This window comes from Sprattus sprattus (genome assembly GCF_963457725.1).
Source record: "Sprattus sprattus genome assembly, chromosome: 2".
Taxonomy (NCBI): domain Eukaryota; kingdom Metazoa; phylum Chordata; class Actinopteri; order Clupeiformes; family Clupeidae; genus Sprattus; species Sprattus sprattus.
Genome location: NC_137921.1, coordinates 42,845,675 through 42,858,611, shown reverse-complemented (window position 1 = coordinate 42,858,611; position 12,937 = coordinate 42,845,675). Strand labels below are relative to the sequence as shown.

Genomic DNA, 12,937 nt, shown 5'->3' with positions numbered 1-12,937 from the left:
TAGACTAAATTGTACACTCAGATTAGATGACAGATTTTCAATTTAGGGTTTCTTAAATAAATACACTGAGACAGACACGCCTGAGCTGAAATTACAGTAACATACCCCCAAATTGGTCTACAAAAAGATGAGCTTGTTCTGTGTTCTTCAGCACACTGTAATCTTCATCCGCAACATCCTCCTCCTCTGTTACCATGGTTTTTCTCAGCTCAGACTCCTCCACTGCAACAGAAAATACAAACACAAACACACACACACACACACGTCAAACTCATCATATGTACACCTATCATATGTAAACCTATGTACACCGGCAGCATAGATTTCACAACTGCCAAACCTATTCACACTTTGAAGTAAAAAAATAAAAAACAGCATTCAAGGCCTTTCCACAGTAATTTGAAAAGCATGCATATGGGATCTGCCAGAACAGGCACACTGTGAAATGGAAGCAACCCCGAGGCACTAGAAAAGGGGAAGAAAATGACACTGGAGGGGAGTTATACCCTGAACATTTTACAGTTTCAAGGTTTACTTAATGGGCCAGACACACTAAGGACCAAGCCTCTGTCATTTCCTTTGGGCTTGGGGCAATGGAGTAGAATGGCCAAGTGTTGTCATTTAGTTGAGTGACCAACCAGCATAACTGAGATTTTATTCATTCCATTGAACATTGCAATTAACCCCCTTCCAGTAAATGCGTGCTGGCAGACCATTAGATAATGTGAAATGACGCTATAATGCATACTGATGAGGAAAGGTTAACTATCGCTGCTGCCTGCTGTGCGTCTGCTAAGTCAGTGAGAGTCTAGAGTGTGATAGAATTCTGCCTGGTCCGCTGTCTCAAGATCATACCCACTTACCCTTACAATAACCACTCTGCTAACAGTCTCAGGCTGAGAGGGCTGCATGAGAGGACTCTCTGCTCAAGACTACTCTATCAGCACCGATGGTTGAAGCTACACTCATGTCAAATCAATGGCACAGTGAATTTCATGGTTAGAGAACATTTTGTATAAAATGCCCATGAATAGAGATTACAAAAGGGTGGATTCCCATCTTGATTGTCAATTGTGTCATAAACAATTTTCATTATGCATGAAAGACACAATGCTTACCAGAACGGCACATTCCTTTAAAGCTCATGTAGCAGAAAATAAAAGCTAGTGAGATGAGAGGCAGAGCATATGAAAGGGGGTCAGGATTTTAGCTATATATTGTACCTATGTGACATTGTTTGATGTATCTCTGTATGTTTCTTAATAAGCCCACCCATGTATCAGAGTGAGACAAACAAGACAAGGAATTACTTGTAAATTCAAACTTGTCACTGCCCAGCCACTCCTACTCCCCCTGGTGACCTTTAATGACTTCAGCTCAACATGCTGAACTCTTTTTGCTTCCAGAAACCTCCTGTTGAAATATTAATGACTAAGCCTGGGTAAAACCTCGTTTGATCTTCCTGACAGGAGTGTGCCCCTCGACCAGGCTCTGGAATATCATTACCATAATTATGTCCCAGAGGGAACGATATTTTCCCTCCCTTTAATAACAGGACATGCAGATCTTCCCACTCTGTGGAGGTAATTAATGTTAAATAACAAAAACAAAAAACATGTAGGGCCAAAGTGACATCAGAGGTTACAGTTGCCACAAGTTCTTAAACCTAGGGAGTAATGGGGGGGTATACTGTATACATTTGACTGTTCACTAAAATCATACCACTAAAATATTAACAGTGGGCTTTAGATTGAGGGTAACCACAAAATACTAAGGTACCACTACCACCAAAGTGTACCTTATTATTAACATTGCCTTGCATTAATTTGTGTGATGTCAGAGATGCAATTCAATTGTGGGATGCTAGCCTATAGGCATTTAACAGACTCTTCAGGAATATTTGGATACACACAGGAAGTACTGACACATCTATCTATGACTCATACCGCACTACAGAATACAAACCTTTGTGTTAATAACTGCATTATAAAAATATATATATGTATGTATTCGTTAACAAAGACAGAGTGTACTACTACTACTACTACCAACACCACCACCATTTTCATAAAACTCCCACAGCCATGTGGCCAATACTTGGGTGCGGTATACATGAGAATGCATTTTATTCACCTGGAACTTCTGCCAGGTAAAAAGGGACAATAAGTGATTAAAAATGGCACCAAAAGCAACAGCAGGTATATTGTTTGCACCATCACATAATTACAATAGCTGGAAGCTGCAGAGTCCATTCAAGATGGTTTGTCCTAAAAAAAACTTTCTCTCCACTCTCAAACAGACAGATGGTAATCAAGTACTCTGGAAAGCAACCAATTAACCTGAACACAGCACAGATGATGAATGTGTCTGAAGCACATGTGCATAAAAATACCAGCCACATTGCATAAAAATACCAGGCAGTGAAAATACCAGTCCGAGGTGTGTTGAAACGCCAGCATAACAAACTAGAATGCGTTTCGTGAACGAACTGCGAGAGTGTGCTTGCTCTGTTGCGGCCATCTAGCACAAGCAACTGCAGTGGCCGAGTGCGCATATGTTGTTGAGGGGCCTCACTGACTGATATCTGAGAACAAAATCTGTATAGTACTGTGTTTTCTGTGTTCAGTACAACGTTGAATGCAGGTTGTAGGATGAATCTGCCAGCCTTCCAGTGTAACCATCTGCAGTGACACTGAATAGACCTTTTTGTTTTCAACCAATATATTTTAGCAAGCAACCAAGCTCAACCATTATATTTTGGCTCCACTGACGTTTAGACATATGAGGGTATCTTTGTTGTTCTGTTTTTGTTTGTTTGTTTGCTTGTTTATTGTGAAAGGGTCTAGTCTTAAATTAGGCTCCAAGTGACATTATCTCTTATGGGGTGTAATTATTCCTCCAAAGGTCGCGTGAGGGAGACATGGGCTTGTTTTGATTTTGTATTGGTTGCGGATGCAATAAATCTTGTCTGTGCTTCAAATGTAAATATATTTATTGTCTCTCTATGGTGGAAATCAGATGTATTATGAAACTTGCATATTTACTAAGCACAAACATTTCAGGTGTCATGGTCATAATAGTTCCAGAGTTTCGTTATACTGACTTACTGAGCTAAGTGAATTGTTGAAATTGTTATCTTGGTAAAAGGACACATCTCTGCAACAATATATATGAAATGCTGTGAAATGTCATAACCAACAGATTTAGCTAGACGGATAGTTTTGACAGTTGAAAGTGGTGTCAATGATAATAACAACTGCCCAGTTAGCTAACGTTAGCTAGTGACATGAGTATTAACGAGTTAACAATTGATACTGACAGTTAGCATACTTAGCTAGGTAGCATTACCATTGGATGTGAATGACAGTTATGCTAGGTCTTGCTAGCCCTTTGGTAAAAGGAAACATCTCTGCAACAATATATATGAAATGCTGTGAAATCTCATAACCAACAGATTTAGTTAGACGGATAGTTTTGACAGTTGAAAGTGGTGTCAATGATAATAACAACTGCCCAGTTAGCTAACGTTAGCTAGTGACATGAGTATTAACGAGTTAACAATGGATACCGACAATTAGCATACCTAGCTATGTAGCATTACCATTGGATGTGAATGACAGTTATGCTAGGTCTTGCTAGCCATTGCTGTCCCCAAGAAGGAGGGGGATTTTCACTTGACGAGCGGGGGCAATACAGTCATCTGGAGAGTTCAAAATGATACTAAACGAGGGGAAATCTACTGTATGGAGATATTTCTGCTTAGTAGACAATTCAGATTCTAATTAGGCTGTTGGATATGTCCAATGTAAGGAGTGTGAAGTTTTAATGAAATATGATTGATGCAACCGCCGTTCTCCACAACAACATGGATTAACCTGGATGGCTGGATGTAGTTTCAGAACGAACGTCAAAGATCTTCAATGGTAAGACTTGTCGGTTGTGCCTCTGTTGGTGTCTCGTAAAACGTGAGTTTTATTAAAGCATATGCAACCAAGGTTAACTATAATATTTTAGATTCTGTAAATATGAATAAATAGTGAACAATAGTCTAATAATAAGCATTTTGTATTGGACAGATATTTATAAGTACTTTATGAATTTAGTATAGGAATTTAGTATATTGTAATGAATTAAATTAAATGTAATGTTGGAGCGCCCTCTGCAGGACGTAGCGCGTGCCTAATAGCTCGCGCAGCTTTTATTTTGAAAGAAGAAAAAAGACGTTGAGACTAACAGAGAAAAATACGGTTTCAGAGGCTACGGTCACTTTTCCAACGGTTCAACTTTTTAAACTAACAAGAAGTTAGCGTTTTGATGACATTAGTAATGAGAAGAATCAGTTCAATGATATTTTGACGTTTTATTATTTTATACAAGGTTATTGAAAGTTTACAGTTTAAGTTTTAATTTATGATTGATGTTTTGATAACGGATCGCTAACGTGTAGCCTAGCCAGCTAGCTACAGCAAACGAGATCAGGATCTGCTGGATGTTTCTTCAATGATTTTTTGGTTTGAATACCGTACCTTGATCGAGACGAGGATTGTCCTCCTGGAGTAATGATTACTGGATTTTGACTGACTAACTGACTGACTAAATACCCGAACTGGAACGACAACTGGATGGCGAGCTTCCCACCGAACTAGACACAAGTGACAGTTGCTAGCTGCGTAGCTGAAGACCAACCGTAAGACTATATGTTTTTAATTTAAGAAGAAACCCAATGAACTCTGATACTTTGAACTTTGAACATTGAACATCGATTGGATATTTGAATGTATTAATTGTAAATGAAATTATTTATTTATGCTCAATGCTATTTACTATAAATGTATAGCCTGTATAATTGTGTTAGGTTGTGAATTTAGGTTAAGAAGTAAGGTTAAGATTTGTGTGATCATTTAAATGAGATAAACCGTATTTATTAGTATTTATATATGATTAATCTAGATCATTAAATTATTTATTTATGTATTTATTAACTATTTATTAAATGCTATACATCATTTATATTAAAAGATAACTACATTTAACTCTTGTAAAGATTATAAAATAGAGATAAGTAAGAAGCAAATAGATTATAAAATAGAGATAAATAAGAAGCAAATAGATTATAAAATAGATATAAATAGGAAGCAAATAGGTTATAATAGAGTAAAATAAGAACAAATAGGAATTAATAAAGAGTTTGAGGTTGATTTAAGGTTCTGATATTGAGTTATTTTGATTATGTGTAAATAATAATTTGTCACTAAAATCTTATAATTATAAAACCCTGTTGTGGTGATTTGACTGCGCACCTGAAAAGAACAGAGATCTTCTGATAGCCCAGATCCAAGAAAGTAAGTAAACAAGTGTTTCAACTTTATTGTATGACCACAAGTGTTACAGCTTGACGAGCTAGCAGCCAGGAGCGCAGCAAAAATATTGACAAAAATTATTTTAAAGAAATAACTTTTGTTTTGACTAAAACTCACTCAAAACTTAGAACTAAAAGATGGAAGTTATCCAGAAAAATGATGTAAAAGTCTCTAATGCCGTTTTAATTAGCGGAATAACAGAAACAGATCAAGATGAAGTCATACTTGCGTGCAGTTAACAGGCTTATCTGTTTTAATGACCCCAATTCAGTGTCAGGGAAATCCCTAATATTAGAATACAAGTCTGGGAAAGCTGTACTTGACCTGCAGTCCCTCTTAGGCTTACCTCATACCCAAGAATTCGGCAGTGATCCCACAGTGACATATACTGTAGTAGCTTTAGCCAGTGTATACACACAGGAAGCTGGAAAAGATGCAACCCAAACTTACCTGGATGAAATCAAAGCTATAGCAAAGAGTGGCGGAAAAGGCTATGCAGAAGTCTTGAGAGACATGTTAACACAGATTAGTAAGACCCTCACTACTGAGAACATTGATTCAGACACTGATGAAGAGGCTGAAGCTACACATGACATAGTCACAACCTCAATTTCACCAAGGACATCTCGAAATGCTTTGCCAAGAATGAGAGCCCCAGTAAGCCCGCCTCTCTCCAGAAATGATCTAAGCCCCCCAGACGTTCTAAAAGTCGTAGTGGTACACATTGTACGCAACAATGACTTAATGACTCATAGCCATGTACCACTAAGACTCAGAACCTTCTCAGGTAGAACTCCCCGTCCATCTAATGAGGTCGATTATGATACCTGGCGTGCAAGTGTAGAACTCCTCTTACAAGACCCAGCTGTGTCTGATCTGCAAAGAGTGAGGAGGATATGCGACAGTCTTTACTCACCAGCCTCTGACATCATTAAATCAGTCAGCCCAGGTTCTCCACCAGCAGACTATGTGAAATTACTAGATTCCGCCTTCTCCACTATGGAGGATGGAGACGAGCTATTTGCAAAGTTCATGAGCATCTTCCAGAACACTGGTGAAAAGCCGTCAGAATACATACAGCGACTTCAAGTGGCATTGAACCTCACCATGAAACGTGGCGGAGTGCAACCTTCTGATGTCAACAAGCATTGCTTGAAACAATTCTGCAGGGGATGCTGGGACGACACATTAATCACAGAACTGCAATTAGAACAGAAAAAACAAGACCCACCCTCATTCACAGAACTGTTGGCACTGTTACGCACTAGAGAAAACAAGACTGATTCTAAAGCCACACGAATGAAACAACATCTAGGCGGTGTCAAGCAACATGCTGCTGTTAAGTCCCAAATATCATACTCTTGCAAAGAAGATGATGTTAGCCAGCTTAGTTCAGTAACTGCTAAACTGACTAAACAAGTTGCAGAACTTCAAAGCCAGCTTGCCACTCTAGCTGGGGAAAAGCATACATCCAGACCAAAGCCCAGCTATTTCAAGCCACAAAAAGAGAAGAATGACACTAAAGCTGAAGCAGAATCCAAATTTAAAGTCACAAACAAGCAGCACACTGTCAAGCCTAGACCATGGTACTGCTTTAAATGCGGCGAAGATGGACATATAGCAACATCTTGCAATGATGACCCCAATCCTACATTAGTGGCTGACAAGAGGAAACAGTTGCAGAAGAGGCAGCCTGAATGGGAGTCTCAGAATGTTTCCAGCGATTTAAACTGAAACAAGTCTCTGTTGCGGGACGAACAGGGGCTACTTTTAGAAGACAACGTTCCAAATGCCAAATTCGAATGCAACAAGATAACTCAAGATTCACATCACAAGCCACAACAATACCCAAGGGGTTGGTCGGCACAAAGTGCACTGCCGATATCAGAATAGCTGGAGAAAAATGCACCTGTTTACTAGATACGGGATCTCAGGTCACCACTATCCCTAAATCCTATTATGACCAACATCTATCAGAACAACCCATTCATTCGTTGAACAATCTTTTGAACGTTGAGGGAGCTAATGGACAAGCCGTCCCTTATTTAGGATACATAGAGGTCACCATTGCGTTTCCCAAGAACTTTGTTGGAGTAGACATGGAAGTCCCAACTTTAGCCTTGATCATTCCAGAACTTCCATCCAACTCACAAGCTGATATACTAATTGGCATGAACACATTAGATGCACTGTACAAAGACTGCTCTGAAATGCAAAATGTCCCGTATACTCCCCATCAGTCTGGCTACAGAGATGTTTTGAAAATATTGCAAATACGTCAGAAACAATTCACAGAGGGAAACATTGGACTTGAAAGACTACCTGACAAGAACCCCAAAACAATCCCAGCTGGACAGAGTCTGGTCTTGAGTGCGTCAGTCACTGTCAAAGAGCTGCACACTGACAAATGGGCCATTCTTGAACATCCAACATCTCCTTTGCCAGGGGGATTGATCGTGAGGTCATGCATAGTGACTACTGAAAACAAAAAACCCTTTCACTTACCTGTAATGATAACCAATACAGCAGACCATGATATCACCATCCCCCCTAGATGCATTATTGCTGAGTTGAACGCAATCCAGTCTGTGATTTCCAAAGAACCATCTCTTACGGCCTCCAGTCATGCCGATAGCAAGGCTGTTATGCCAGAATTCAATTTTGGAGACTCTCCGATTACTTCTGAGTGGAAGGAGAGATTGACTCAAAAGCTGCAGACCATGAGTAGTGTATTCTCTCAGCATCACATAGACTTTGGATGCACTGACAAAGTTAAACACAGAATCAATTTGACTGATGAGACACCATTTAAACATCGATGTCGACCTGTACACCCTGAAGATCGAGAAGGTGTTCGAAAGCATATCCAAGAATTATTAGACACCGGAGTCATCAGAGAATCTGAATCTCCTTTCTCATCTCCAATTGTTGTAGTACGGAAAAAGAACGGAGACATTCGACTGTGCATAGACTATCGCAAATTAAATCTAAGAACAGTGAAAGATGCTTATGCTCTTCCGAATATTGAGGACACCTTCATGGCATTGAGTGGTTCGAAATGGTTCTCCGTGCTCGACCTGAAATCAGGTTATTACCAGATAGAAGTTGAAGAGGCTGACAAGCCAAAGACTGCCTTTGTTTGCCCGTTCGGATTCTATGAATTCAACAGGATGCCTCAAGGAGTCACTAACGCGCCCAGCACTTTCCAACTTTTCATTAAGAAATGCATGGCAGGCCTGTTCATTAAGAAATGCATGGCAGGCCTGAATTTGAAAGAAGTCCTCGTCTTTCTGGATGACATCATTGTTTTCTCGAAAGATTTAGAAGAACACGAGGAGAAATTATTCAGAGTCCTGAATAGGCTTAGAGATTATGGCCTGAAACTAGCGCCAGAGAAATGTGTCTTTGCCCAGACCTCAGTCAAGTATCTTGGCCACATAGTTTCTAGTGAAGGAGTCAAAACAGATCCAGACAAAATAGTCGCTGTTAAAACTTGGCCGGTCCCGACTAACTTGAAAGAACTCAGGTCCTTCCTTGGATTCATTGGCTATTTTAGACGATTCATTAAGGATTTTTCACGCAAAGTAAAGCCTCTGAATGAATTGACGTCTGGCTACCCACCTACCAGGAAGAACTTGAACGTGAAGAACAGAGGTCAATACCACAATCCAAAAGAGCCGTTCGGCAGCAGGTGGATGATAGCTTGCCAGCAAGCCTTTGAATTAATGATTGAAGAGCTAACATCTGCTCCAGTCTTAGCATTTGCTAACCCCCAGCTACCCTATAGAGTCAATACAGATGCTAGTACTACTGGTTTAGGGGCCGCCCTTTATCAAGAGCAAGATGGGCACCTGAGAGTCGTAGCCTATGCGAGTAGGGGTCTCTCTCGTAGTGAATCAAGATACCCTGCCCATAAACTAGAGTTCTTAGCCCTTAAATGGGCAGTTACTGAGAAATTTCAAGACTATCTATATGGAAGCTCCTTTACAGTAGTCACTGACAGCAATCCACTAACATACGTGCTGTCCACAGCCAGATTAGATGCAACCAGTTACAGGTGGCTAGCTGCTTTATCCACCTATAACTTCAAGCTGCTGTACAGAGCTGGAAAGCAGAACAATGATGCCGATGGGCTGTCAAGACGGCCACATGGAGAGCTCTTTGATGATCTCACATCCCAGAAAGAACGTGAGCGGATATGGAAGTTCAGTGAAAGTCACCTGTGTGGTGAAGAAGTCACCTCAGATGTCGTGAGAGCTATCTGTGAAAGCCGCCTTGTCCAAATGACAGCACCTGCTAGCGCATTTGTCGGGTCTCTGACTACAGACATAAACGCCATTCCCGACAGTTACGTGGATGAGGATCAGTGTGGAGGACTTCCCGTTGTGTCACATCTGTCGAACTCTGACCTTGTGAAATTCCAAGAGACCGACCCCTGCATCCGAGAAGTCATACGTCAGCTAAAGACTGGAGAGAAGCCCTGTAGATCGGTGAGAGATGCAGTCCCGAGGTTGCCTTTTCTACTCAGAGAACTGGACCGCTTGAGCATGCAGGATGACGTCCTTTACAGAAAGAGGACAACTGGAGGACAGATTACATATCAACTTGTCTTGCCAGAGCAGCACCAAGGCGATGTCATGAAGAACTTACATGATGACTTTGGTCACATGGGAATAGACCGCACCCTGGACCTTGTGAGGAGGCGATTCTATTGGCCCAAGATGGCTGCAGATGTCGAACACAAAGTTAAGACCTGCGGGCGGTGTGTGAGAAGAAAGTCTTTACCTGAGAAAGCAGCACCGTTGGTGAATATAACAACCTCCCGACCCTTACAACTTGTCTGCATGGATTTTCTCTCAGTTGAACCAGATCAGAGTAACACAAAGGACATATTAGTGATCACAGATCACTTCACCAAGTATGCCCTAGCGATCCCTACATCTAATCAAACAGCAAGAACTGTCGCAAAAAGCCTTTGGGAACACTTCATCTCTCATTATGGCTACCCAGAGCGTCTACACAGCGACCAAGGTCCTGACTTTGAGTCCCGCTTGATAAAAGAGTTGTGTGAGATTGCCGGAATTAAAAAGATACGGACTACGCCCTACCACCCCAGAGGAAACCCGGTTGAGCGGTTCAATAGAACACTCTTGACCCTGGAGAACAAAAGCAAAAGTCGCTGGCGAGAGTTTGTGAAACCACTTGTACACGCCTACAACTGTACAAAAAACGACACAACCGGGTTTAGTCCGTATGAGCTCATGTTTGGCCGTGAACCAAGACTGCCGGTCGATCTAGCATTTGGACTGCCCTTGAGAGACAAAGAACAGACATCACATTCACAGTATGTGCAGAACTTGAAATCTCATCTTGAAGAAAGCTTCAAAATCGCAGCTGAACACTCAAAGAAAAGGGCCGGATATAACAAGACAAGATTTGACAAACATGTGACTGCTTCACATTTGAAAGAAGGAGACCGGGTATTAGTAAGGAACCTACGTTTACGTGGGAAACACAAACTCGCTGACAAATGGGAGCAAACCATCTATGTGGTAGTAAGCCAAGCCGGTGACCTCCCTGTCTATGGAGTGTGTCCTGAGAACCAATCTGGACCAATGCGAACACTGCACAGAGATTTACTTTTACCTTGCAATTTCCTACCTCTTGAAGAAGAAGCACAAGAAGAATCAGTCCCAGTCCGACCACGTATAACTTGGAGTACTCAGAGGAATAATCAAGATAAAGATGTAAACTCAGAACTCCAAGAGGAAGAGTCCACTGATTCAGAGGATGATGTTCCTTATTTCTTCAGACCTCATACAATTGAGATTGAACATGTGAAAAGAAAAGAACCTTGTGCACAGCACATTGATCTGAGAGTCACAGGACCCAAACCCAGTACTGTTCCAGCAGACACGATCACCCAAACCAGAGAAGTTTTGGAACCCCAGAGAAACCTGAATCACTTACCTGTGAACACTCCTACCATGGAAAGCAACTCACCTTTTGCTCCTGAAGAGTCCACTGGAGAAACGGGCTTACCTGTCAGTCCAGAAGTGCAACCTGTGGAGGAAATAGCAACTGTGGATACACCTAGTCAGAACCCATCTGACGGCACAAATTCAGAACCTACCTTGGATGACCCAAGCACGAGTCAAGAAGAAGAGATACAAGAACAGTTGGCTAGTACGGAAACAACACATGATCAGAACCGTGAACAAGAAGAGCCTCCACCAAGAAGGTCTTCCAGACACAGAGAACAACCAAGAATGCTAACTTACCCAGAACTTGGGAATCCCTTAGTGACAATAGTTAAGTCCCTCTTCCAAGGTTTAAGTACAGCTATTGTAGAATCACTCCCAGACTTGATAAATTCCGAACATGCCTACCCCATAACAATGCAGCCTTGTAGAACGCAAAGGGACTTGCATATATTCAGAGGGGGAGGATGTAACCAAGGTTAACTATAATATTTTAGATTCTGTAAATATGAATAAATAGTGAACAATAGTCTAATAATAAGCATTTTGTATTGGACGGATATTTATAAGTACTTTATGAATTTAGTATAGGAATTTAGTATATTGTAATGAATTAAATTAAATGTAATGTTGGAGCGCCCTCTGCAGGACGTAGCGCGTGCCTAATAGCTCGCGCAGCTTTTATTTTGAAAGAAGAAAAAAGACGTTGAGACTAACAGAGAAAAATACGGTTTCAGAGGCTACGGTCACTTTTCCAACGGTTCAACTTTTTAAACTAACAAGAAGTTAGCGTTTTGATGACATTAGTAATGAGAAGAATCAGTTCAATGATATTTTGACGTTTTATTATTTTATACAAGGTTATTGAAAGTTTACAGTTTAAGTTTTAATTTATGATTGATGTTTTGATAACGGATCGCTAACGTGTAGCCTAGCCAGCTAGCTACAGCAAACGAGATCAGGATCTGCTGGATGTTTCTTCAATGATTTTTTGGTTTGAATACCGTACCTTGATCGAGACGAGGATTGTCCTCCTGGAGTAATGATTACTGGATTTTGACTGACTAACTGACTGACTAAATACCCGAACTGGAACGACAACTGGATGGCGAGCTTCCCACCGAACTAGACACAAGTGACAGTTGCTAGCTGCGTAGCTGAAGACCAACCGTAAGACTATATGTTTTTAATTTAAGAAGAAACCCAATGAACTCTGATACTTTGAACTTTGAACATTGAACATCGATTGGATATTTGAATGTATTAATTGTAAATGAAATTATTTATTTATGCTCAATGCTATTTACTATAAATGTATAGCCTGTATAATTGTGTTAGGTTGTGAATTTAGGTTAAGAAGTAAGGTTAAGATTTGTGTGATCATTTAAATGAGATAAACCGTATTTATTAGTATTTATATATGATTAATCTAGATCATTAAATTATTTATTTATGTATTTATTAACTATTTATTAAATGCTATACATAATTTATATTAAAAGATAACTACATTTAACTCTTGTAAAGATTATAAAATAGAGATAAGTAAGAAGCAAATAGATTATAAAATAGAGATAAATAAGAAGCAAATAGATA

General features: G+C 40.3%; 1 protein-coding gene across 2 annotated transcripts in view; it reads right to left on the bottom strand.

The window, feature by feature from the left end:
• The window catches only part of impact (impact RWD domain protein), a 72,892-nt gene that overhangs the window by 27,568 nt on the left and 32,387 nt on the right, over positions 1-12,937 (bottom strand). For both annotated transcript variants that reach the window (XM_080832329.1, XM_080832330.1), the window contains one exon: positions 106-222. In XM_080832329.1, coding sequence (XP_080688455.1) covers positions 106-222 — 117 coding nt within the window. The remainder of the gene's footprint in view (positions 1-105; positions 223-12,937) is intronic.